At 41.6% G+C, this 26,839-nt stretch overlaps 1 protein-coding gene and 1 pseudogene across 2 annotated transcripts; one reads left to right on the forward strand and one right to left on the reverse strand.

The window, feature by feature from the left end:
- Window positions 1-1,917: 1,917 nt before the first annotated feature.
- LOC146561562 (protein SLX4IP-like) lies at window positions 1,918-24,631 on the reverse strand. Its single transcript, XM_085243201.1, has 8 exons — window positions 24,606-24,631; window positions 23,875-23,985; window positions 23,617-23,697; window positions 14,885-14,974; window positions 14,456-14,582; window positions 3,676-3,744; window positions 2,081-2,169; window positions 1,918-1,947 (listed from the first exon to the last, which is right to left on the reverse strand). Exons 3-8 carry the CDS (start codon window positions 23,647-23,649, stop codon window positions 1,918-1,920), a joined length of 438 nt encoding a protein of 145 aa, XP_085099327.1. The 5' UTR covers window positions 23,650-23,697; window positions 23,875-23,985; window positions 24,606-24,631.
- On the forward strand, window positions 24,376-26,829 carry LOC146561563 (molecular chaperone MKKS-like; annotated as a pseudogene). The gene is made up of 4 exons (XR_014894756.1): window positions 24,376-25,409; window positions 25,600-25,782; window positions 26,098-26,208; window positions 26,306-26,829. The product of XR_014894756.1 is annotated as a molecular chaperone MKKS-like (transcript).
- Window positions 26,830-26,839: the final 10 nt, after the last annotated feature.

Here is a 26,839-nt window from a genome sequence, read left to right on the forward strand (position 1 = left end):
CACAATAGGAGCAAGCTTTTATGAAGGGAAGGGACGTAAATCTTCAAATCCTCTGCGTATGCCTTTTTTCCATTATCACATGAAAACAAAGCAGCATCAATTGCCCAACCTCTGCATAGCAACAGTGGATTCTAGGTGCCTAACAAACAGAGTCAATTAGGCTGATAGGATTTCAGCATTTATCCCAGACATGGCACTCAGTATGTCTGAACCAAAACATTTGCCGGATGCTTGAACACTCTCTGCCCCAGTAACATTTGAATCAAGCATTTCAAACTGGACAATCATGGTTGTTTCTGCAGCAAATGACCATCTGAAACCAAAACAGCTGGAGTTGGCCTTTTTTTTCCCCCTTAAGTTTGCTCTTTCCCATAGTTTGCATATTACACTGCTAATCCCTTCCTGGGAAGGTTGTTTGATAGAAATAGAATCTCACCTTTTTATATAGCATGCCTTTTCTCTCATCGTGTGTGGCTGTTTAGAAGGAAAATGCTTCTGCTTCCTGACCAAAATGTCAGTTGAAAATATGACTAATATAGAGTGAACAAACTGTATAAAATTAAAATAGAGTACACTCAATGCGGGAGTGAGAAGCTGCCTTTCAGTGATGTCACCTTAGCTCCCTCATAACATAACCCCCTGACCTTGTGAAAACTGCTTATTGATGAGTCTACATTTCCACTGCGGCTGAAGATTTTTGCACAACTAGTCACACAAACTGAATCCTAACAACAAACCTGAAACCTCCCTAAACACGGACAAATGTGGCATTTTTTTTTGAGACTGCCCGTCTTGTGCTGTCAAGAATTGGGGGATAAAAGACCCCTTTTTAAACATGATATCAATTCTGACACAGAACTCCAAACACCCCATTATTTATAGACAGCAACATTATACCTTACATCAGTTGTGACTCACAGTCTAAACCTTTTTTTTCCTTTCCGATTTCTGACTTCCTTGGCAGCATTAAAACTGCAAAAACTCCCTTTTTGACAAATAAGAACAGAGTGAGGGATGTAAACAAATTATTGTTTTTGTCATGTGAAAAACTTCAGCCTCTCTGTCTGGTATCTTTCCCTTACAAAGCGGGCTCGAGGTTGAGCTAGTGAGAGCTTCACCACAAGACTCCCACCCTCCAATTCCCTCAGCTTATACTGTATGAGCCCAGAGAACCACATCCTGAGGAGAGGAACGCAATCGACAACAGTGCCTCCTTGAACTGGAAAATTGGTTACACAATCTGAACTTTTCACTGACGACTATGTTGCTCCACTAAAAATATTACAATCGCTGCTTTCATTGGAAGCCAAACTGTGGAGAGTGCAGAGACATTTCAAAGGGAAACAATAGCAAAAACCCTGTAGAAAAACATCAGGCCACTGATCATGGGATGTGATGGGAGAGATGTCTGTCCTTGATGTGAGTGCCAAGGTGAGAGGCTCCACAGGCTTTTCCCAGAATACTCTGGGGAGTTTGAGATCAAATGAACACTGACCAAAGGACAACTGATTATAATACAGGCGGACAAAAAAAGAACTACAGCAGTAGGTCTTATGGCACTGACAAGAGTTGAACTTGGTCTACACAGCACAGGCTACAGGGAAATACTCACTGAACCCAACTTTATTTGAGTCCAATTAATCAAGGCACGCGGCATTCAACTGCAGACAGTAAAGTTAACCGAATTCTCTCTTAAAGACCCAAACAATGCACATGCAACCGCAGGACAGAGGGTTTTGTTGTGGTTCTCTTGAGCATGCAAACCCCAAAACCTCATGCTTGAAACTGACAGAGAGAACTAAAGTTCTGCAGGTAAGTAATTAAAAATGTGGGAGCAGGAGCTTTTCAAAAAAGCGTGACTTGGCACCGCTTCACCCAGCCTCCCACGATCATTGGTTTTCCTCTCACTAGGTCTCCTTAAAGCCCATGTAGGTTCAGAGTCCACCCCTTATAAAGAGGATAAGCATATATAAGCGAGAGTGCAATTTGGCAGCACATCCCTATAATAACACACAGACACATGGACGACTTTTTGCCAGGCGACTGGAAGAGGAAATAGAGGAGTATAAACAGCACTCACCGCGGGCAGGCTCGGGTTTCTATGGTGCGCTGAGGCATCTTCTGGACGGCTCACACACACAACATATCGTTCGGGAAACACACGCAAATCTGAGAGCAGGCAGAGAAACAACACAGACCCTGCTGGTTAATAACGTGGGCTCACCTCTAATTATCAGTCAAACTCAGACAGAGGGAATTGTGGTCAATGTTTAATTTTTACATCTACCAGTACCAAGTATTTACTATCCCTCAGACCGGGGAGAAAATAGCAGTTTATATATAATTGCTGAATTTTATGAGCTGCATAAACAGCATGAAATATTAGGAAATTTTACATTAACAATGGCTCTTGGGAGTAATAATACTGTCTCACTGACTTCAGAAGGAAAGATCATTTAAGCCGCTTTTCCAAACAATGTCAAGAAACTCAGGTCCAGCTATATTCCAAAGGTCTCTGCCCGGATGACATGTGACACTAATAATAATTAAATTTATAATATCTGCTGTTTTCAGTTGGGTTTGGGTTCTGCTTGATTGCTCAACAAAAATTTCAGAGCTCATGAAATGTTTCAAGCGAAATTGGAACCTTCAATGAAAATTTCTCAGGACACTTTTAGACAGAGAACTTCTTGGAGTTTGGAAATCTAACTTTTCTTTGAAGGACCCCGATCCCAGTTCAAATTTAAAGCAAACCCAAAAGCCTTCTTGAAATCTAACAAGTAGATTGACAGGGAATTTGCAAATCATATTAAATAAGAGGAATTTAGTCTCAATGACCTCGTAACTATTCCTTTAATGCCAACCCCTGGACAAACTTTACAGTCTTTGTTCCACCAAATGTCAGCTTTTCCTTCTTTATTCTTTAAAATGTTGGCATTGTGGAGTGAAATTTAAGTCAGCTAAATCAGAATATTTCACTGCATTCTGACCAACTAATTACCGTAACATAGCTTTAAGAAGACCTATTGTGGTTCAGCCTTGAACTCCTTTTAAGAACGTTTTTTTGTAGCCGTCTCGTCAACCACGATAAAAACTTTTCACCATCCATTTTATAGCTAATTGATTTTTTTTAATGATCTAACCACATATGTACTGCCAACTCAGTGGACCAAATTACACAACCTTTGACCTCAGGAGACCGAGTCTAATTTGATGTGTAATGGACCTGCTGAGAGAAGCCGTCATCTCAGCCAGCAACAGGTCACCGTTGCCTCAACAGCCAAGGCCTGGTCCTCCCCCAAGGAGCAGATATTAACTTTACTGACAGGAAGAGAACCATGTTGGTCCCATGAAAAGGTGGCCAAGGGTCACAGGCATTAGATGAGCCATGGAGATAGATTCTCACTGCCCTCCACAGACAGCTAAGGAATCCTTCTCTCTCTGCCTCTCTCAGTAGCCTCTCAAGGGAACCACTTAATGGCCGCTTGTTCTCAACAACACCCCGATCAGGTAGGGACAGGACATAAAAACAAGTGAGGGGGAGAAACATCAACATGCAGACCACAGATGCCTCACTCATTCTGTGGGAAAATTTGGCTGAGTATAAACCCTTGAGAGGTCTATTTCTGAGTTCTAACTGGGGATGGATTTATTGAAAACATGTAGGTCACTTACCCTGCTTGACAATACATCTGAGACTGGAGTGTCGCTTCAGAAAATTGGCCACCAGGTTGAATTTTTCACCTGTATAAACCAAAACAGAGAGACAGTTAACATAAAAGGTTGTATTACCTATTTAACAGTGGGCACATTTTGGTGTGAGACGGTGCATGCTTTGATACACCGATTACAAACTAAATTCTATTTCCCATCATTACACGAAACAGCTGCAAATGTTATAGTGAGACTAAGTGGTTAAATAATGGACACACTACGTGAGTATAAAGCCCCTCGTATGATGAGTTCCACAACTGGCCTTACTGCTGTCACATGCAGTAGAAGAATCACAGTAAAGTTTAAAAAAAAAAAAACACACAAAAAAACCCCCACAGCATTAGGGTATTTTGCAGCAATATAGCACACTCCATTAATGCAGATAACAGTGCTGCACATGGCTCCATATGCTTGGAATTTTCTACTAACTTTAAGTTTATGCTTGGTCTAAGGCACAGCATGCTAAAACAAGCCAAATTATTTATCGAGTGTGAAACAATTCATTCTCCTTTAATTTAAAAGACCTTCCAGTTTGGCACAAGCACAGAAACCATTTCTGGGGTCTCTGCTCTATTTGTCATGGAATGATTTCATGGTATGTAAGATGTGCTGTGCAGAAACAGCAGCTTGTTGCCTAATCTGGCAGGAATTTGTTGACTAAAAGCAAGGGCCTGGCTAACACGCTATGCAGTTGTTCTTTGCAAACAGACACACAGTGCTGGGAAGCTGACCAAGCCAGTTCATCCTTTGATATCTTCTTCGTACCCTTTTTGTCCTCATAAGAAAGTGAATGTGAAACTTTAACACCACCTTCCTATTATTTCTTATTTGACATTCTCTCTCATGTGTGGACATATAAAAAAAACATTTTCTGCAAACTGTCTGGGTTTGGGTTGTTTTTTTTTTTTTCCCGCTTCAATTAAAGGATTACATGTCTTCCTAAGTTTGAGAAAATCATGACCTCTTGCACTTAAGGCTCTTTCAGAAGTCCCTGGATAATCTCAAATGTGCACTGTCATCAGGCTAAAAATGAGGCTGTCTAGATTTCTGAAAAGCTGCTGTTTTGGAAGTCTTTTTAAATCTGCCAGTAGTGACACTAACGGTCACCCATCAAGAAAACTTGGAACAACTTGGACAAGTCTACTTCAAATAATAAACTACAACTAGTTTCATGCCCATGTCTGTGAAGCCTGTTGGTGCATTATTTCATGACAAACCCTTTACAAAATTTAAAAAAGAAGGTGTATCACTGTTAAAGTCCACGATCAAGCAATGGCTTTATGAGTGAAACTACAGAGCATTTACAACAAGGTGCAAACCACCCATTACACTCAAGAACAACAGGTCCAGACTAAAAGACAGTTAATGCAATACCTTTGTTAAATCCCCTGAATTAAATCTGAAAGTCTCCACTTCAATCACATCTTAATTGTTTTAAATTAGAATCCAATCTGGTGGTGAACAGAGGCAAAACTACAAAAACAGTGTCAACACTTCAAGATATTACTGTATATTCTTAAGTTTACTACCCAGTGATTGATAGCATCATGTCTGGTTTCTTTCTGTTGGTGCCTGCGGTATAATTAGCAACTAGAGTCAGCACATCAAGAATAATATTCATCATTAGAAAAGACAATACCAACATAGATTATGAAACACAAATCAAATCAGTCTGACATTATAAATATAGACTAAAATCCATCAATCGTGAACTTCATCACAGAGCCTTTGAAACTGGACGTGTGTTACTATGAGTTACTGTGATACTAAGCAATTACAATCAGTATTTTAATGACAATCAGGGGAAATTGTTACCCATAGGCTACAATCTTTTCAATTTCACCTTCAGGAATGCTTTTTACCATCAAATGTATTAGTATAAATTGAGCCTTACCAAATTTTGTTTTGGAAAATGTTTAGCATCGTAACTATGATTTGTGAACATTCAACAGAATCTCTCTGCAAGAGAACAAAACCCAAATATCTAACGGGCACAACTGCAGGGTGACTTTTAGTAGTGACATTTGTGAGATCTGTAAAGAGCTATTTCTTCACTCAAACTGCATATTGGTTAAATATTTTCTTACACATTACATCACATTATTTGTTTTCAAAAGTTTACATAATATTAATTGTGTGAAACTAAAATGTTTCTTTGGGGTGATGAAAGAAGCTCAGCTTACCATAGCCTTTATTTCTGTACAAAACTCTTGCTCCTCAGGCCAAATGATTTTTTACACAAGCCATCAGTGGATGACTAATGTCTTGGGACCAACCCAGTTGTCTTTTTGTCAGTGAATAGAATCTGTACAGCTCTATCTAGGTTGCGCAGGCTGGCATTAAACTCTGCTTCTTTGCAGCAAAAAGCTCCTTCCTAAAAGACCCATAAGACCATGTTTATTTATAAAAAAATGAATTGTACTAATTGTTTTATCAGCCGAGAGCTTGCAGTTCTGGAAATGCGGCACACTCAGCATGTATAATAATGATTTGTTTTACTGGCTATGTGCCCCCATCACAGTAGGTCTGCAAGAAAACAGTGATTATAATGTTCAATTGCCAACATCGAGCTATACGGGATTACATCCACTTATCCATAACGACAAGCAGATAATTTGGTAGCAAAGCCTTTACAGTTAATGATGCCTAAAATGTATTAGCCACACAAATTAGCATGGTACTGTTACCATGCTAACACACTTTTTTGTGTGTTGGAGCCCTGACTTCAGGAGATGAGGCTTGAGGTGAGGAGACATAATGAGAAAGAGATGATGAAAATATGCATGTATAAATGTTAAATGGGCATAAATAGTTTGAAAGAATTTTTTTTTTCCTATCAAATAACCTAAGAAAATTATTTACTATTCCTTTAACGTGGCTTGCTGTACTTTAAGCTCTAGCCGTCTTTTTGGTTTAGATACAATGCGCATGAGTACAGAGCCGAAATAAATTTTTAAAAAAAGTCACTGTCCTTCCTACTGACTACACTATACTTGGTGCACATCTCTTTGAAGGAGGACCTCCGTGCTGGTGTTAGCTTTAATGTAGGAGTACATATGGTACTGATAGTACTCTCACTAAATTGTCTTTAGAGTTTCCAGCCTTATAAGACTGTTCCTTTAGAGTCTGGTGCACATAAGGTATGTAATGTAATAATAACGGATAAGTCAACAGTCTTTAAATAGATTGCCATTAATCCCAATGGGAAATTGCATTAACACACAGATTGGGTATGTTGAGCATGTCTGTATTTAACAGCAGAATTTCTTTATCAGGAACAAAATCTAATATTGTGTTTTTCCCTAAATAGCAAAGGAGCAAATCATTTATCACCCACTGTGGAATGCTGATCTGTATCTCCGTTTTGTTTTCTCTGACTGCTCTTAGTCCATGACCAGGAAGCAAGCATCTTTCTTTGCACTTTCATGACTCTTTGTTTTTGGAGGCTCTGATTTAGCCCTCTTAGCCGCTTGTCTAGCTGTACAACTGTTCTCACTGCTTTCCCTTGGTGAGTTGAGCTTGCCAATTCCCAGGACAAACTTGACAGGGATGTCTGGACATGGAGTTGGGAACCAGTGCAATGCCGCGGCCCGAGACATCAGCTGTTGCTCCAATGTTGAAACGTCCTGCGCAGCGCAGAGTTGCTCTTGGCCCTCTGCCCAGGTTCTCTCGTGCTAAGCTTACATTCATGTTTCTCTCTCACAAACAGTTTGCTGGTCCCTCCTCTGGGAATAAGTGGCCCCTTTTTGCGGCAACTGTGGCCCACAGTGGTGCAATACTCAAATCTGCAGAGCAGAGACTTTAAAAGGTTTCATTTGTACTTCCTTAAAAAGAAGATGGCCTTGCTTAATTGTTTTGAAATCCAATGCACAACAATATTATGACAGGTCAAATCAAACAATAAAAAAGCTAGTATGCCATGTTTTTAGAAATGTGGTAGATAATATTTTAACCTCTTTTTTTGGAGAGACTTCTGCCATCTTGTAACATACCGCAGAACAACTGCAGAAGAAAGACCAATGCTAGAGTGCTATGCTTTCGAAACACACATACACACACAGTGCAGTTTTCACCACTTCCTGGGAAAACAATGAGAGGAAAGAAAAGTCAACAAACCAGAAGGCGCCCAGAGTGAGTAGGACAGTAAAATGGACCAGACAGGAGTGAGAGGCATTCAGACCAGGGTCAAAGGTAAGCACCCATGGAAAAGACTTCATTAACTTCAGTCATATCCTGAGGAGATCATTAAAACACCCATAGAAAACACAGCATACTTGGTCTTACCATCGGCATTTCTAGCAGCCTGTCCTGTGGTGACGAGGAAAACTTCAGTTTTTCTCTCTGTGTTTACAGACTCTTAAGTTACTTGATTATCCAAAACTTGGATGCATCCTTGAAACCAATTTCCACAGTTTAACAAAGATTTTATGTCAAATTCAGGCTCTTGGGGGGGGGGAAAGAGCTGCTTAGTCAGTCAGTTTAACTGTTTCAACTCAAAATGAACAGAATTCTACAGGCCACAGTATTATATGTTTAAATTATGCCTGCACTGCCTCAAAAACAAAAATCTGATTACTGCAGTGGTTGCAAAGGCACCGATTTCCTCCTCTAACCTAATTTCTCTCATTAACATATTCTTAGTGTGCATGTAAAACTAATGACTGCATGTTGGGAGAACTGTAATTCCCACGAAACCTCTTTACGAACAGGAGTTGAACCAGCAGGACACTCAGACACCAGTGCCTGAGAATCCTGATCTCCTGACATCTCTTCTTTGATGTAGACCCCCTCCCTCTGTCCTCAAGTGTGGGTGGAGAGTCGAGGCTTAGTGCGCGAGAGTGGGGTGGAGTTGTGAGGGATGAGAGCGCATGAGGAAGTTACCCATATGTAAGTGGGGGCTTTCCTGGGACATCACTCTGTGTGTGTGTAACTGTAACTACGGCCGTAGCAGAGAACTGTGCCTTATCATTCCGCACAACTTCCACCTGAAACAATATTTGCACATGAGTGTTCAATTTAACATTTGGGTGACCCCTTCATCGCAGTTACAAAATACGCCGCAGCATGGTAGCTCAGGCCAACCCATAATGCAGCATGTGAATAAAAGTGGTGGGGAGCATTCTGAAGTGCAGAACAATTACCAAAGGGAAAAATATATTTTTCAGGAACATAATCTGATGAGAGACATGAAGTCACAATACAAAATGTCGTGTTCAATCATCATTATATCTTAAGCAGCTCGCGAGGTTACAAATTTCCCAAAGTGCAGTCAAACGGAGCATTCAGAGTGAGGAAGCAATCTGCTTAATCTGCATTTAAATAAAATAAGTGCATTTTGGGGCTTTGAGTTATGCAAAGTGTTCACTCTTTAAAACCAGGGCTGAAGTCTCATTGAAAGAAGCCTCTCCTACCTGGAACGTCTACCACTGTTTATTGATAACAGGAAGGTACAAAGTGAGTGAGTGAAAAAACAAAACTGTTTTCCTCTGACTAGGTCTGAATCTTATTATAATCTGTTGTAAATAGTTAAATGATGTAACACTACATGAACTGGAAATGGTCAGCGTGCACTATCCACTGTATTTGCTTTTGTTAAAGCCATTGTCGGCAGGCTTTTCTGATAACCTGTGTTGGAGGTAGTGTATTACAAGGTAATGCATTGCTGCAACTCCACTTGTGCAACAAGGGGAAACGTTTAAGAGCGGCCTATGACTTGTGGGTAGTAGATATACACATTACTTGGAATTTGTTGCGTAAAAATGCAAGCGTGTTACGCTAAAGTTCAAAGATCTAGTCATAATCTAGAAATTTGTCATGATATGCTGTTTTATGTAAATGTTAAAGTTATACTGCTGCAATTTAAGTGATTGTGGATTAACTAGAAACTGTTACTTTATGTACAATTTGAAAGTGTAATGCAATATTGTTTTCAATTATGACCTCACCAGTGTTGACAAAACACAGTGCATTAGGCAAACTACTATAACAACACCTGTCCATGGAAAAAACAACAACAAAAAAAACAAAACTCAAAAGCACGTGACATAAGCCCATTTCTTCCAAAGTGAAAGGGCACGAAACTGCTGTTCTCTGACATGTTTTAGTAATGCCTGCAACAAGGCATTCTGGTCAGGCTGAACACTTAGCATGAGTTCAACAGAGTGTGTGTGTGTGTGTGTGTTCCGTCTCCCACACCAGATTGTGGTAAAAGGGAACAGTCACATGAATGTGATCCATGCTCAGGCTAAGACTCAGGCCCTAATTATATGGGAAAAGAGTGTGGTGTGACTATGGTGGGGATTGCGGTTGTGTCCTAAGAGACTACAGCTGACCCTGTGGAGAAAGTGAAGCAGGGAAAGTGGGAAAACATAAAAAGACAGCATTAGGAGAGCAGAGAAGTGCAGACATGGAAGGCAGAGAAGAGGCGATAATAAATATAAATGCATAAAATGTAAGGGGGAAAAAAGAAAGACAAATAAGAGAAGTGTGCGTGTTTGTGAGAAATAATAGGTAGTGGGGTTAACAATGGAGTCGGACTGTCCTATGTGTTGCTGCTGAGTAAGGCTAGAGGCTTAGAGAAAGGATTTAAAGAGCCACAGCAACACCACAAAGCACCATGGGGAAGGGGCTTGCCTGGCAGGGGCCAAGGGAGGGAGAGCAAGCAGAGAGAGAGGTGGGTTGGATGGAGTGGCTACTCTGATCAGGATCCATTTCCAGCCTAGGCCTTGGAATTCCTTTGTTCCTGTCACAGGTCTCCGTTTCCCTCTTGCCTTAATCCCAGCCTGCCTCACGCCCAGTAACATAGAGCAGGGCAGGTAACTAAACCACACAGGCATGCTTCCCTATTTACAGACGAGTTCCCACATAATAGTTGCTAATATAAATAATAATAGCTGACGTTACATTACAAACCAACAAAGTGTGTTAAATCAGACCGTCACCACTTAATGACATTTGATAAAAAGTCTGCCTCAAAAGAAGCATCACAGTACTAAGCAGAAAGGTTTGCATCCAGGCCGAACACTCTTCAAAATGATCCCAAGCAGCACGTGCACTGCTTTGTATATCTGCACAGAAAATGTCATATGCTACTACAATCCTATCCTAATTAGAAACTCACTGTTGGGCTGTAGATCTTGAAATGCATGGTTAAGTCAAACAACAGTTAAATCAGAGCTGAGTAAAAGTGAGCCATCTCCCTTCTTGTCCCTGAACATCCTCCGCAGTCTTTATTGGAAGGGAGATGGTCATTCGTAAACACATTCTCCAGCAGTAAAGCTATCCAGCAACACTTGTGCTTTTCCTGCATTGGCCGTGTCCAGGCTGCCTTAAGCCCCCTTCATAGGCCTGCCAAAAGGAGTCAGTGGTACACTGTGCAGCACTCGCAAAGCCCTCTCCCACGGCTATTAGTGACCATTCATCTGGGGAGCCTGGGAAAATGCCTCTCCAGCCTGCCGTGGCCATGGGGAAACAGGCTGGCAGGTGTTCCCTCCCTCTAAGCCCTGGCACCTGTGCAGGGAGAGGAAGAAGGAACCAGCTCATGGGTTCAAACTGACTCTAGGTACCATTTTGCCACAGTGCCTCTAAGTCCTCCGACTGGTAGCAGGACTCCAAATGCCAGGTTAAACCACACCTGAGCTCTGCCTCACATAGGCAGATCAGTGTGCCTATTTCAATACCAATGGTAGACAAAAGACATCTGGCAATGTACTTTGGGAAGTTGAAATGGCACGTTAACTAAACCCATGTAAAATGGGACTTCTCAGTTTACACTATACCCATAGACACATACATATTGCTATTATGGTCTACAAAATCAATATTCTCTTGAGTGGAAACAATATGAGGCAAGAAAGTGCAGGATCATATTTAATCCGGTAAAGGAAAAGGAAATACAGTAGGTGGTGTATGGCAATCTTTTAGACAGTCTGTATGTTTTTCTAAGTCTGTATGTTTTTAGACAGCATGATGATCAAGGTATTAGCATCTGTCATGAATTTTCATGAATGTTATTGTGGATAGTCTTTGTTGTAGCTTCTTTACTCGAATAACATTTTGAATGACAAAAATGTCATTGAGAACACAGAGAACATATTATGCACCGATTTTCATTTTGTAATTACTATGAGAAATGTGGGTGTGTTGAACACGGTCTACCAGTGAGAATGCATGAGGCCTTACTCATGCTCCCCTTCCCTGGACTTTTAAAGTCTACCATGTCCATTCTGCAAGTCCAGAGCCAAAATGCTTGGTGGGAAAAGTTCCCTCTGTTCATCTCTCTAAAAACATAAATAAATCACATCACTGTGAGCTAATCACGAAGTCTCAAGTAGCCTGTATAAAAAAAAACGAGAGGGGTGGGGGGCCGACAGTTGGAATTGGCTTCTGCAGCTGAGATTTGTAGAAATGGCTTAGATTTATGTTGACAGAAGACATGAGATAAGCCGCTCTCTGACTTGTTCACTGGGTGCTATACACACACATATGCATTCAGCACAGCGTACATACATAAATACCATAACTCACAGAAAGAAGTCCGATACAGACACTTGTGCTGAGGAGTCTTGGAATGCTAAAAGCTGTTGATGGCTCATTTGAAGTGCCAACAGCTGAGACTGTTACGCCGTTCTTACTGCTGTCTGTTGGCGGAAGTCCCTGTGATTTTACACTGGCACCAACTCAAACGCCGCCTCACACAAGACCCACAAGCCCCCTCCCGCACCATCCCACACATAGCGCAACGGTCCATCTGCCTATTCTTGGCGTAGACATCAGTACTATCCTGCCTGACACCTTTCTCTATATGCAACTACATGCACGTGCACATGTTTCATCGCATGTGGCTCACCCCTTGATATCCAGGACCATCCTGCCATCAAACATAAAACAAACAGATGCAAACAGGTCCTCTGCTAAAACAAAGAACAATCTCTCCAACAGTCTGAAAGATTAATATCTACCTCCACTGCTGAATGGATACCATCAATACTTAATACCCTCCTGTGGTTTGCTGGGTTTCCCTCCCTAAGCCTATAGTCTGTCCTCCCCTTTTTTATGGCTCCTGCTTGCATGCTCACTTCTCACAGTCACAGCCTCAGTCTTTACTGCTCAGCCACCTCCCTCACTTGGGACAATGAAAAGCCCAAGAATGTCATTACACTCACTTAAGACCTTTAATAGGACTAGAGAACATGAACTGTGTAGGCCTGTTTGAGGCACTATACCTTTTCATGTTGTAAGAGGGGAAAATTCTCTGATATGCTATGGAGTCATGTTCCACTGGTTACATTCTTTGTGGTGAAGCTGCAAGGAGCTTAATCATTTTTACATGCATATTTCACTGCTGAAATACTGATAGTCCCCTTGTTCACACTCTAAACTGTGCACAACCATTTGGGGTGTGTGTGTGTGTGTGCGCGCGCACGTGGAGCCTTAGTCTACGATCACCATCATTAGACATGTCTGTCTCTCGTCAGTCTGTCATGGGAAATATGAGTCAGGCTTTTCAGTAACCTTACACTGTCAAGCCTGTTCACACCTAACCCAGGGGGAGGATATGTGTCTCAAACACACTGTACAACTTCTGATTCACACTCTCTCTGATGCATATGAGCACCTGTGTGCACGCACTGTCGTACTATATCGGGACTATATGGACAGAAAGTTGAAAAATGAGTACATATACACAACGTGTGAAAACTACGAAAAGGTGGTAGGACTAAGTGTGCGTGTGGGTGTGTGTGTGGGAGGTAGCGTGAGAGGCAGAGCTACAGCCGCAGGAGAAACTTTATGGGGCCGACTGCCCTGTAATCCCACTCTAACAGTCAGGCTTGCCCCGCTGAGAGAGCCCAGTTTAACTGCCCTTAACTGCTACCTGTGACAAAACCTGTCTGTCTTACACCACACAGCTGGAGGTTCCTCTGATGCTTTATAGGTTTATAGTGCTTCAAAGGCATGCATGTGGATGGCTGGGGGAATGTATCTTTTCTGCATAAACAGGGACAAACCGAATCGACTTATGTAAATTTGTGCATAATTTATTGATATTTACTGTACATACTTTTTTGTGTCACAGCAGCTGGTTTTTGATGTTATCGTTTAACTACAGGCGCAGATAAACTCAGACTACCCAGTGGCGCATTAAACAGAATGATAATAAACGTTAGAAGTTTTAATGAACATGCGTCTTGCGCATACAAATGCACCTGAGACCTGCCAAGTCAAACACCACAACACAATATAAAAACTCCTATCAGCTCTTGCCTTTACAGGTCACACCCTGGGCGTAGGGAGCCACCATGTCCCAACTAGTTCTGTTGTCTTTTCACCCACTCAACAAGGTAGCCGTGAAATGCTTTCCTGTAACTTTGTTTTGTAACCCAATTTGCATTGTGCGTACAGACTTCAACAGTCTGCTTTGTGTGTGTAAGTATGGTACTGCGTTCACAGCCAAAGTAAACCATTTTACTTATCCAAGAATTAACGACAGACACGCCTAGGAGAAGGAAAGGGAAGACGTAGATGACGCCATTAGAATGAGCAACAATGATTTCAAAACAGAATAAATACAACTGGCACATGACAATTAAAACCAGTGCTGGAGGAAAACAACTGAAAAACACAGTGTTGTGCTAAATAATGGATTTTAAAGCACTAAATTATATAAACTGATAAACACTGGAATATTTGCCGCTAGAGAAAACAATCCAGTATAACGAGGGTCGGGATAATGGGGTTTTACCTTCCACAGAAAAGGCTGAAGCTGATGCCAGCTCCTTCTTCTGTTTGGGCTGTCTTCTATTGCGGAGGAACTCGGTATACTGCTTAACCCTCTGGTCCACAGAATCTTGAACCAGGGTTGTAACCTCCTAAAAACACATATTTAATGTATGTAAAGTAAACATATGTTGAATTGGTAAGAGAACACAAAATTTGATTTGGCGTAACAAGTAAAGTTTAAAGTTCAGATGAGGCAAAGATGATTACTGAAATTCCACATGTGGCTGAGAGGGAGATGGGAACAGTTCTCCAACAATGAAAATAGACGAGGCTCAGAGTCATTTTAGATTCTACGCTGCTTCTGCCTTTTGAAAAGGTCTCCAGCAGGAAAGACGCCATGTATTCCCTTTCACACTTAATAACAGCCACGCCCATCTCCCCGTGTCTGTACCTCGATGTGGCTCGTAGTGAACCAGCTAGTGTCCTCTTGGCCGCCCAGGGATAGAACGTGGAGATCCACCAGCACAGCATAGTTCCCACACTGTAACACAAAGAGGAAGGATAGCCACAGGTTGCTGAGGGGCATTGAGCTCACAGGCAACAAAGGGAATCAAAGTGCGGGTGATTGACAGCGAGACAAACCACAATGACCCCCTGTGTCCTCAAACATCACCCCAGGCCTCTCACAGCAGTCCGCTCCCTCCTTTTTCTCTGTCTAGCCATCTCCCTACCAATCTCTTTACAAAAAGTATGGCCCCGTTTGTCTCCTCGTATTTCCCCTCACTCAGCGTAAATTATATCTGCAATACAGTGCCTGAGGACACAGTAAGCTACAGGAAAATCTAAAGATGTACCATAAAAATGAGGATTATTATCCCAGTTTGTATCAGAGAGGTAATAAAACCTTGTTTTTGTGTGTGTGTTGCAGAAAGAAAGGAAAAGAGCAGCAGGGTGGATTCCTGAATCACTATGTCCTTGTGACAATAAGCAATAAGGAACAAGGAGGCCAAAAGTGCCGCTGCTGTTTAAGTTGCTGTTACATCTTTCTCAAGCTAGCCTGATTATGGTTTACACATGAGTGCAAAAGCTGCCCTCTGCAGAGAGCAAATGGATGTGAGTCTCGTGTGAACTTAGCCTCTCCATGGTCAAGGAAGTAATGGATGGACTGAGACCACCCACAACATGACACAGTGGAGCAGCGAGTACTAAAACCCAGAGTGATAATGCGGCAAAAAGCATTCATGAGAATGACGGTGCAAAAACACTAAGGTCACGAAAAGCCAAAACCAGACACTGACCTGAGGATCACATTGTGGAACTTGAAGAGTGTGTAACAAGAGGAGAAGGATCACTGGATCATTCAGTAACAGGGGAAACTGGTGCACACTGAAAGCTTTGTTTTTAAGCAGGCACATCCTCTGGGCTAGTGTTAAAGCATAGTATTATAGACAAGATGACTAAACTCTACAATCCAGCATGCTCTCAGCATGACGTGAGAGACCTCATCCCACAGGGGTATAACCGTCTACTAATGTTCTAACTCTGGACACAAATGTACACTTCCCACCTCCAAACTTTTTCCAGTTGTCGCTTTCTTTTGTTAGTTAAGATTAGCTTAGCTTGCTCATTAAAGTACTGCATTGTTTCTCAACTGGTAAAAGTAAAGCTTGGCTGTGAACCTTTCATCAAATGTTATTAAAGGCTACATGTGAGCAAATCAGCCTGCCAAATACTCTGCATTATTTTCCCCTTGAGAGCATTATCCTCTCTCGTTCTTTCTGTATTATAATAACTGAAGTGAATCTGCTTTCTTATTTCCACAGCTAAACGAGTGCAGAGGGTGCCCCCACATGACTGATAAGTGAATCTTTCTAGTTGGTTTTAATCTCAGACATGTCTTGTAGTATTGAGTATGTGCAGCCCTACAGCATTAATGCATGCCAATTCATGTTAAAATGCAAGTCTAAATGTTAAAATACATTTACAAATGGAAAACTGTTTAAAAAATAAAAACAGAGTGTGCAAAAAATACTGAAAGGTTCTTATACAATAGCATGCATGCACAAAGAAATGAACCCCATGGACCAGAACGGAGCCCCATTTAATGCCCGCTCCTCATGTTTAAATTGTGTGCCATGTTGCCTGTCAGTATCAGCTCGTCCCTAAAGATCAGCATTCTCTTCATCTTTTGACCTTTGTCTCACAGTTGCGCACCAATGACTGGTGGCCTCCTACAAATACCCATGTGTGGGAAAACCTAGCAACAGAGGGTCAGACCCTGTCAATCAAAACACAGAGACCAGCTAGTGGAGATGACACATGCAGACTGGATTTTTTGGTATACTGGTTCCCGACTTCTAAGACTTAACTCTTTTCACTGCGTACAAGTTACCAGATTATCCAGTCTAACCACCCTTTGATCCTTATGATCTTTAGTTTTTACTGACAATGTGCAAGACAAATGTTCAGTTGACACTTATCAACATTTTTGTGGCTACTGGACTTGTGCACTTTTTCTGTTTTCTCAAAATCTTACAATCATTGAATTAGATGGCTCAAAATCACACAATCTCATGTGTGCTGGCAGAGACTGAACCTGACCAGCGGTTATCTGCCTGCTCAGCTGTGTTGACATCAGAAAGGACAAAATATCATGCAAACTTTTTTGCAATCACAAAAAAGTGTGATGTCACATTAATTTGCTAAAAATATGCAATCAGTATAGGGTTCAGAGGGAGATCGTTATAGAAAAGCACAGCATTGTAAATCCCCTGACGTGGTTTCTGTGCTTCTGAGTGAGTGTCCTTTGGGCTGCAAGCCAGACAAGTATCAAGCTTTAGACTAACTTCTTTTTATCACATTAGAACAGCAGACAAGGCTCGACTGGGAATTGGAAGTTAATGATAAACACTGGTCTGCCCTTATACAAAAACAGCATGTGATTCTGCCAGATTCTCGGAAACGGGGGATTTTGTCAGGAATGCAAACTAATGCAATCACCCTAATGAGAAACCAATTAATTTGCCCAGCAAAAGTGCCAGTTTGGTAGAGAGACAAATTACCTGCAAAAGTATTGATATCTTGGCCAACGCTGTGCTGCTTGGGCACTACAGCTACTAGAGCTTTTTACAAGGGACATTTATGTTGAATATCGCAGACAAGACAAAATAGCAGCAGAATTTGGCATTTAATTTAATTTTGCACAAAGGCGCTGAGTACAATCACATCATGTGGCCTAAATTTGTCAACTCCCAGCACAAAGAGTGACCAGTGCATCTCTTGGCTGAACTATGCCACGAACCATAACCTTCGTGTATGTTTATTTATTGGTCTTTTAAAGTGAGATCTTCGCAAGGAGTAGTATACTTTTTAGATGCAGCGATGAAACCACAAGTTTTCTCTCTCTCTCTCTTTTGTTTTTTAGAAAACACAGTAAAAAGGCAACAGAAATTTTTGCATCACCCCATCAGTAAAAACTCCATATTTTATTCTTTCTGTGACAGTTTCTACCATGTCATACTCAGGACCCTAAGGGTTTCATTAAATGTGACATATTCACTGAGAAACTGAAGAGCTATTTTACGTTGTGACACATTTAAGGAAATACTCAGAGCTTCTGCCACTGTTGTTGGAAAGGAACAGTTTGATAAAGGGCCAAGTTCAAGAGGAAGTTACTCTTTCATACATACTAAAGTGGGCCAGCACCGCTTTTGTTCTCTGCTTTGCTCGGGCTTTAGAGTTATGAACAGAGGCTGAAGGCTGAACGAGAGGCGGCAAGAAGCGCTACTTAATCCAAATCCTTTATTTGTGCCATCTTTTGTGGTCTGCTGTCACATATTGAATAGATAGGACCGAGTCTTCCTGCAGGCTAAGGCTCAGCTTCTCTATCCAAGTCTCCCTGCTTCTGAACCGATAACTTGCGTGGGGGAAAAAAAAGGTTAACCAAGAGAAATAAAATCCAAAAAAGCAGACACTAAACCTGCCCACAGCCCACAGCACAACACAAGAAAGGTCCTCTCTATTTTCTGCCTGTAAATAAACACATCCGATGACTCTTTTACTTTCTCTCGTTTGCAGAGCTCTGGTCTATGTCACACTCAGTTCCCAAAACACTCTTTACCTTCCCTTATCTCTCTCCAGACCCAGCTCTCCAAACCTCCTGCCTGCGCTGCTCAAACTTGGGCACGGAGCCCAGCTTCACCCGCCTCCCCACCTCGCTGCCCTTTGCCATTGCTATCGCAGTGTAAGAACCAGACCTTCTCAGACTGCACTTAGCTCAGAGGCTAACACTAACCAGCCGCAGATGTTTACATTGGGAGAGAAGGGGCAGCAGATGCGGTCTCACTCAATAAACTTGCATCTATCCCAACTCTCCCTTTGTCTCTCTCTCTCTCTTTTTCTGACTCTTTCTGCAAGTCTGCAAAGCACCCTGGGGAACTCTTTAGATATGTGGGTGTGACAACTTTGGCTTTATTTTTCTCATTCCCAGCTCTCTTTCTTTGTGCTGTGAGTCACCTGGGTTTCCCCTTGTAAAAAAAAGCAAAAACACACAAAAAAACTGTTTTCCAGTTTTTCAAACCACTGGCTACTTAACATTAACATTTGAAACTTGATTATTTCCCAAATGCAAATGTTATTTACAAACAGTGCACCAAAGTGTTTTGTATGCAAGCCTCCCTTCACTCTGGATGAATGTTAGCACACCTGAGTTTCCTTTATTTGATGATAAAAAGAGACACAACCCAGGAGAGGAATTCCAGCAGCAAGAACAGACAAGAATATCTCCAGGTAACACTCGGCAAACAAAGTGTAGGCAGACACATCCCTGAGAAATTGGTAGATAGACAGAAATAGCAAGCTGAGAAGCATTTTGCCTCATTAGGAGATGTGATTTCTGTACTCTGCAATGTAGGCCAGTTTTGAGATGAAAGCGTTTTTTTTCCTCTTTTTTTTTATCCTTGTCACTTTCTCTTTTTGAAAATGGAAAGTGTCAAAATGTTTCCAAGAAGAAAATGCAATAATTTTTGTTCAGAGCCGCGATGTGTGGTCTGTTATGAGCTCATCTCCAGACCAACAATAACACTAAACAGCACATAAACCTCTGACATTAAACTGCTCTGTGATAACTCAGATCTTTTATTCCTTAAAAAAACACTTTGGTCTGTCTCAACTTACTACATTAGATGGGTAAAAAGTTGGTGGTGTATGCTCTTAATAGAAGGCAGATTGCAGGGCTCTGTAGCAATAATGTCCTGGCAGACACAGCATGCACTTGAGTGGATCAGCCTTTTAGCCCACAGGGCCTTTTCGGGAGGTCTGAGAAGTGGCAGGTCACTATATGGTCTAAGCCTATTTAAGAGAGGAGCATACCAACACCTCCTGCAGTTCCACAGACCACGGAGGGGAGCTGCTTTGAAAACATCCCAGTAGAAAGGACCATAAAACACCCCGAACAACCTACTGAACATGGCCCAATGAATCCAAGAACATAAAAATCATATTTCTCAGATAACCTTATTCTCTGTGCAAGATGGCAAACACAATCAGCAACATCTGTGAAAACAGAAACCAGGAGATTTTTTTCTCTTTATTATTCTAAGAAGTTAATTCAGTCATTAAGAAAACATGGTGGCAGTGCTGTATGTCTTGTAAAAGAGAGCCATAGGTAGAGCCTTGAATGCTATTGTTTGGTCTGATCCCTTCTAACATACTTGTTGCGGTTAGCTGGTTAAGCATGGTAGAGGCTGTGTGGATTTTCTCAGGCAGACTAACACAACAGTATCATTATGTGCCCAGTGGGAAGGAACCTTCCGTGAACCTCCAGGGTTTTTACTCTCCCACATCCAACCGAGGGGGTGGTGGGGTAGCCTGTATGCAGGCATGCATATGAAACAAATAAAAGGGAATGAACGCAATATCTGGTCAGCTAGGCACACATGGCATTACGGAGGATGTGAGAGATCAGCGAAAATGTCTGCAGCCCCTCATCCAAAACTCTCAATAAATGAAACATCAACAAAAGAGAGACCAACGGCTTTCCTGCACTTAACAAAAACATCTGATGTGCATTATTTCTGTCAGAGCAACAGACTGAGGATGAACAGCTCGGATTTTTCATAGAATGAGTTTCCTCTTCGCCGTATGGTTGTGCCCATTAACAAAAGGCTCTTGGGAAGGCATGAGATTCCCAAAAGGTGACCAGAAACTCCAACTTTTTCTAAAGAATGAACCACAACATGGTAACATGGTGTAACAGCAGCTGAAACATGCATCTGTAGTGCCCTCTTGTGGACAAATACAGTGCTACTTAGACGGGAAAAAAGAAAGAAAATCTTACATCAGAATTGGAATACAGCAAATGCTAGAAAAACAACCACATGCTGTATTGCTGGGTTGCATATTTTCCAGGGCTGCACGAGAGCTTTTCAAAGGTTTAGCACAGACCATAAAAACTCATGTCACTTGCTGGAAGTAGTTTGTGTAGCTGTTCTACTATTTGGACGTAGCACAAACACAGAGAGCTGTTTATCATGACGGCTAAAAACGTTTGAAAAGAAAGCATATTCATCTCGTCGCTTGGTACCTTGTGTGCATCTTACGTCAGAAAAATGCATTTTGTGGTGAGTGAAAAACACAAAAACAGCTTCTTAGAAGCAAAATATTCCCAAATACATATGGCAAGTACTTGTTGACAAGACGCTGAAATAAGCTAAACAGCTTATAGCCCTGAGCAAAGTTTACTGGGAAAGCTCTCAGCAAATGTACTTCAATTAGAGTTACAGACCCCAATTCCAAAATATCTGGGACACTGTATAAAATGTTAATAAAAGCAGAATTCAATGATCTGCAATCTTATAATTCCCCATTTTATTTACAAGAGAACATGGAAAACATACCAAAATGTTTAAACTTGAGAAAATTGTAGTACTATTTCAAGAAAAAAACAAAGTCATTTTGAATTTGATGGCAGCAACATGTTTACTACTGCGTAGCATGTCCTCTCTTTCAATAACGTAAAATATCTGATAACTGAGGAGGTCAGATGCTGAGCTTTTAGGAGAGGAACATTATCCCATTCTTATCTGATACAGGATTCTAGTTGCTCAAAAGTCTTGCGTCTTCCTTTTTCTATTTTTCATTCTGTCAAATCTTTCTAACTGGTGAAAGGTTTGGAATACAGCCAGACCAGTTCAGCATTGAGACTCTTCTACTGTGAAGCCATGCTGTTGTAATAGATCCAGTACATGCTTTAGCATTGTATTGCTGAAATATGCAAGGCCTTCCCTGAAAAAATCATCATCTGATGAGAGTGTATTCCAGATGTGTTAGCTGGCAAGCCCACAGACATTAATGCACCATCAGAGATGCAGGCTTTTAAAATGAGTGTTGATAAGAATTTCAAACTCTGTCTTTACCATACTATGTAAAGCACCTTGAGGTACAACTGCTGTTGCGCAGCTGAACATGGGAGCGCAATGTTCTTTAATTTAACAAATATATATTATCTCCTTCTTATTTCAGCTGATCTCTTTACGCGCTCCCACAACTAACCATCTGCCTACATCTCACCATATCCTTAGCATCTTTCTCTTTCACACCAACCATCTTCATGTCTTCCTTCACATTCATTCATCTTCTCTGTATATCTATTTTCATCCTGCCTGGGGGCTCCATAGCAAACATCATTTCCTCAACATATCCACTATCCATCATCTGCACACATGCACAGACTTGGCCCTCTGTGTCTCCAAACTACTCATCTCGAATTCTGTCCATCCTGATTAGTACCAATGTGAACTTCCTCAATTCTGCTACCTCCAGCTCCTCCTCCTGTCTTTTTGTTAATGCCATCTCCAAACCATACATCATAGCAGGTCTTACTACCATCTTGTAAACTTTCCATTTCAGTCTTGCTGCTATCCCTTTCCCACAAATCACCTCTGACCTGCTCCACTCTACCTGCACTCTCTTCTTCACCTCTCTTCTGCATTGTGCATTGCTTTGGATGGTTGTTCCCAGATATTTAAACTCATGTGCCTTCAGTACCTCTACTCCTTGCATCTTCACCCATCTCCTCTTATTCACACACATGTATTCTTTCTTGGTTCTAATGAGTTTCATTCCTCTACTCTCCTGAACACACCTCCATCTCCCCAGGCTCCACCTGCTCCCTACTCTTACTAAAGATCACAGTCATCTGTGAAAATGACAGTTCACTGAGACTCCTGCCAGATCTCATTTCAGCTGTCCATCACAACAGCAAAAAGGATGGGCTCACGCAGAGCCTATCTGTCACTCATACTGCACACCTCACTATCATCTTGGTGTCCTCATATATGTTCTATACTACCCTCAAATACTTCTCTGCCACTTCTAACTTCCTCGTGCAATAACACAGTTCCTTCCTTGGCATCCTATCACATGCTTCCATCTCATATAGATATCTCTATGCCGCCAAAGGCAAGTCATTTGAACCAACTGCTTTTCCACTCTTCATCCTCTTGTAGCTTTTTCTTCAGTGCAGTAATGCACCTGTAAGTTGGCAAACCAATTTACAGGTGCATTACTGCCACCTAGTGGACTGGAATGTGGACAGGAGACTAGCATCAATCATCTAATTCAAGATATTTAAATAGAAAATTGTTTAATTTCAGTAACAAATTCCTCAGTGTAAAACTGTAATTTCTGTCCTTCAACAAAGCCACTGATTCTCTTCTTTTTCACTCAAACTTAATGCAAAGGATTGGCACGTGTTCAACAGGTTTTGGTGGATTACATAAATGCAGAGACCTGTTCGGTGTTTGCCTGTTCTAGTGTATGGTTTAGCCTATATGTCCTATTGTCAACAAAATAATCAACATTTATTCCTTTGGGATCCTACCCTGCATTCTCTTCAAGCCTACATTGTTTTGTAGATTTCTTCCTGTGTCTGCAGTATCCCAGTAATTAAAACAGTACTGCTCATACTGCTACAAATATTCCGCAAATGAGTCTTACGATAATTTTAACTTCTTCACAGCCGCCCTCACTTCCTCTTTACTAATCATCTGTACTTCCTGATCTGTACTGTCCTCCATCCACACACCCTTCTCTACCTCGTTTTATTCATTCATTCAATATACAGTATGTTAATTCAACGCAGCACCGCACGAATTCGTGTACTGGGTATATCGTTTCACTTACCTTAATGACAAGTTTGATAGGAGCCATTCTCATGAATTCAGTTAGCTTCACTAGAGTAAGTGCACGGTGGGCAGCTATTACCTGTATTTTTTGAAGACAACAGAGACAGATTTCTTTATTTGTTACGCTCGTACGACAAACGGCCACCGTCAACAATTACAAAAACATAACAAGTGTTATAATAAAGTAAAATAATAACATATAAGTTCGTTAGACATAAAACATATAAGTATATTAAAGTTAACCAGAACTTCATACCGCCAACAGTTTTGAATGATTCTTCAACAGCCGGGCGACCGGAGATGACGTCACCTTCAATTTGTAGTCCAATAACTGAGCGCATTGTGCGTGGGACGTTTCACTGTATGCCTTTTGCATAAAAAAATAATAATAGAGATAGACAACTACTCTTCTACATAAAGACTCGTAAATTCGCTTCTAGTTGGTTTATTCCTTATGAAAAGCCGGTACTAGAGGCAAGCGACGGTTTCTCGAGTAGGACCGCAGCTTGGCCAAGCGCTGTGTTGCTACCATGGAAACGAGTTGTGTCTGTACAACGCCTTTGTCAATCTCTCAAACTACACACTGTCAAATTACATCTAAATATGTATGGCATCAAATGTTAGACCCTACAATAAGGTAGTGGTGGTTTTGGTTGGATTTAATAAATTAATCTGCAACTGTTCCCCGTTCTTTTAAAACACAATTTGGTCAGGCAATGCTACGAGCATCACTATTCTATCATTGCTAACACTTATCACTGCCGATTTGCCGTATGTTGGTACTGTCTACCTTAACAATGTTAAATGTGCTTCGGTCATGTCTCGACTCAGCAAGAAATCTCCATCTGTTTGCACTGATATGCCACTGGACAACACTGATATTTGCAGCAAGCTTCACCTGCTGAAACAGATACTAACGTCTTGTTTCGGTCCCACAGGTAGACTGAAACAAGTTCACAACAACATTGGAGGACACGTCGTGACCACCTCTGCCTCCTCGGTTCTTCTTTCATCCGTTTCCTCCTCGCAGCCTTTTATCAATCTCATAAAACCTCCATCCTCAACCACGTCTCTCGCTTCAGCGACTGCGGTTTGTTTGCAGCTGTCTTATGCCTTTCTCTTATTGAACAAATCAAAAAGTCTGCTCTCAGGGAAAGCGTGGCTATCAGAGTGAACAACTACCTGCTCGCTCTGTGTACCAGCTACCTTCAACGAGAAGACTGTGGTTGTAGAGTGAAGCTCGACTTCTGCAGCACTCAGAACTTGATCACGTTAGCTCGCAGTGTTATCTCCAGCAAACCCGCATGTGTACTAACAGAGCCCGAGACGCTTCACATTAGCAAACTGGCTGTGCAAGCTTTTTGCTCACCGTTCCCTGCAGCAGTCCAGGTATAGTCAGTTTTGGCAGAATAGTGACTGTTCCTGTAGAAGGTCATTCTGTGCTAAGCTCTGAAGTGCTTCCAGGTTTATTGGTGGAGATGCCTGATGGCCTGAGTGAGGAAGACAAACCTTTAAATCCCCTCAGTGTTGTGCTTTTCAGTGCGTCTCTTGCTGGGGACATTTCTGAACTAGGAGATGGAGTAATTGAGGCCCACCCGGATGTAGACACAGACTCACAGATCCTGGGTCAACTTCTGGAGCTTGGCAGACAGGTGATTAATGATGAAGTGAAGCTCTTCATGTGCCAGAAGGTCATCCACCCAGTTTTGCAGCAATATCTCAGGAGTCATGGTGTCATAGTGGTAGAGAGACTGGGAATTGCTCTTATGGAGCCACTTACTCAGCTGACAGGTGGGCTGCAAAATCATGCCATACATACAAGCACCAGTTAAACACCAATAGCTTTATTTGTTTTTCAATTCAGCTCACTGCACTACTGTAATAATCTATCTACTGTCCGAGTGGAATATACTTGTGTTGTATTTATGGTGGGGTTTTTTTGTTTGTTTGTTTTGTTTTTTTGCATACCTTTTACAAATAGGGGCTCAACCTGTGGCCACATTACATACCACAATCCCACCCAAGACCTACGGGAAGGCGAGGGATCTCTGTATAAAGCACTTTGGATCCAAGACAATGCTGCATTTATTCCCTCTTGGGGAGTCTTGCGATCTGCACAATGATCCTCTGCCACAGGAACCAGACCATGTTAAATGAGCTGAAGGTAAGATAAAGTGGGTGTTAAAGCTGTACTGTTGGCTTCTGGAGTTAATGATGGATGGAGAGACATATTGCCTGAAACAACGTAGATTCCACTCATAAGACTCCCTATCGCTAAGATTTACAATTCCTGCTGTATGTTAGTTCAATAAATGAGAAGTCAGTAATGGATTTTCCCACAAAGTAAATGTTTTAGTGTTCGTCCATTGAGAGATCAAATTTCTTCAGAAAATATACGTTTTTAACACAGTCATGGAATACCCATTATTGTCATGTAAATGTGACAAAGGGGTCACTTCCTGATGTGTTTGTGCTAAAGGTGGTGTGCCAGACGGCAGAACATGTACTGAGGCTCACTCTAAGGGAACCATTTGCCTTGGTTGGGGGTGGCTGTACTGAGACAAACTTGGCTGCTTATGTTAGACACAAGGTGAGATCCAGTATTTGGTCTTCACTTACCCCAGTTTTATTGATTTCACGTGTCTTTCACAATGACATGCCTTCATGATGCCATATTTTTTTCTTAGAGCAAGAGTGAGGTACCAGAGACTGCATCGGTATTAATGTGCTCACAGACAGAGTACCTTCTTGGTGTGGAGCTATTCTGCTGTGCTCTGGAGTCTGCAGCTCGAGCGCTGGAGCACGATGGTGGGAGTTCTTTAATTGATCTGACTCATGCTCATCGCTGGATGCTCCCTGCAGATGCCATCAAAGAAACCATGGAGGAAAGTTTGGGCTTCTGTGGCTGCGGTTTGGTACAAAGTAGCCCAAGTAAGAAGTGGACTTATCTAAACACTAAATATTCAGATTTCTGTCCATCACCGGTGTTTAAAGACACTCGTGTGCAGCCACGTGTACTAGACTCCTTCACAGCTAAACTCAGCGCATTGCAAGTTGCTGTGGAAACTGCTAATCTTGCTCTGGATGTTAAATATATAATTCAAGATATGAATTAGCGGAACAGATTTTTTTGTGTAGTGTGGAATTCTGGTTTGTGGGTTTAAAATGGGGACTGAATGCTGCCTTTTTGGTTTCAAATTTAAAAAAAAAAAGAGCTTAGA

The sequence above is a fragment of the Mchenga conophoros genome, linkage group LG13, assembly GCF_057382185.1.
Source record: "Mchenga conophoros isolate Kocher_MC1m ecotype Shallow Benthic linkage group LG13, M_conophoros_male_GT1.1, whole genome shotgun sequence".
NCBI lineage: Eukaryota > Metazoa > Chordata > Actinopteri > Cichliformes > Cichlidae > Mchenga > Mchenga conophoros.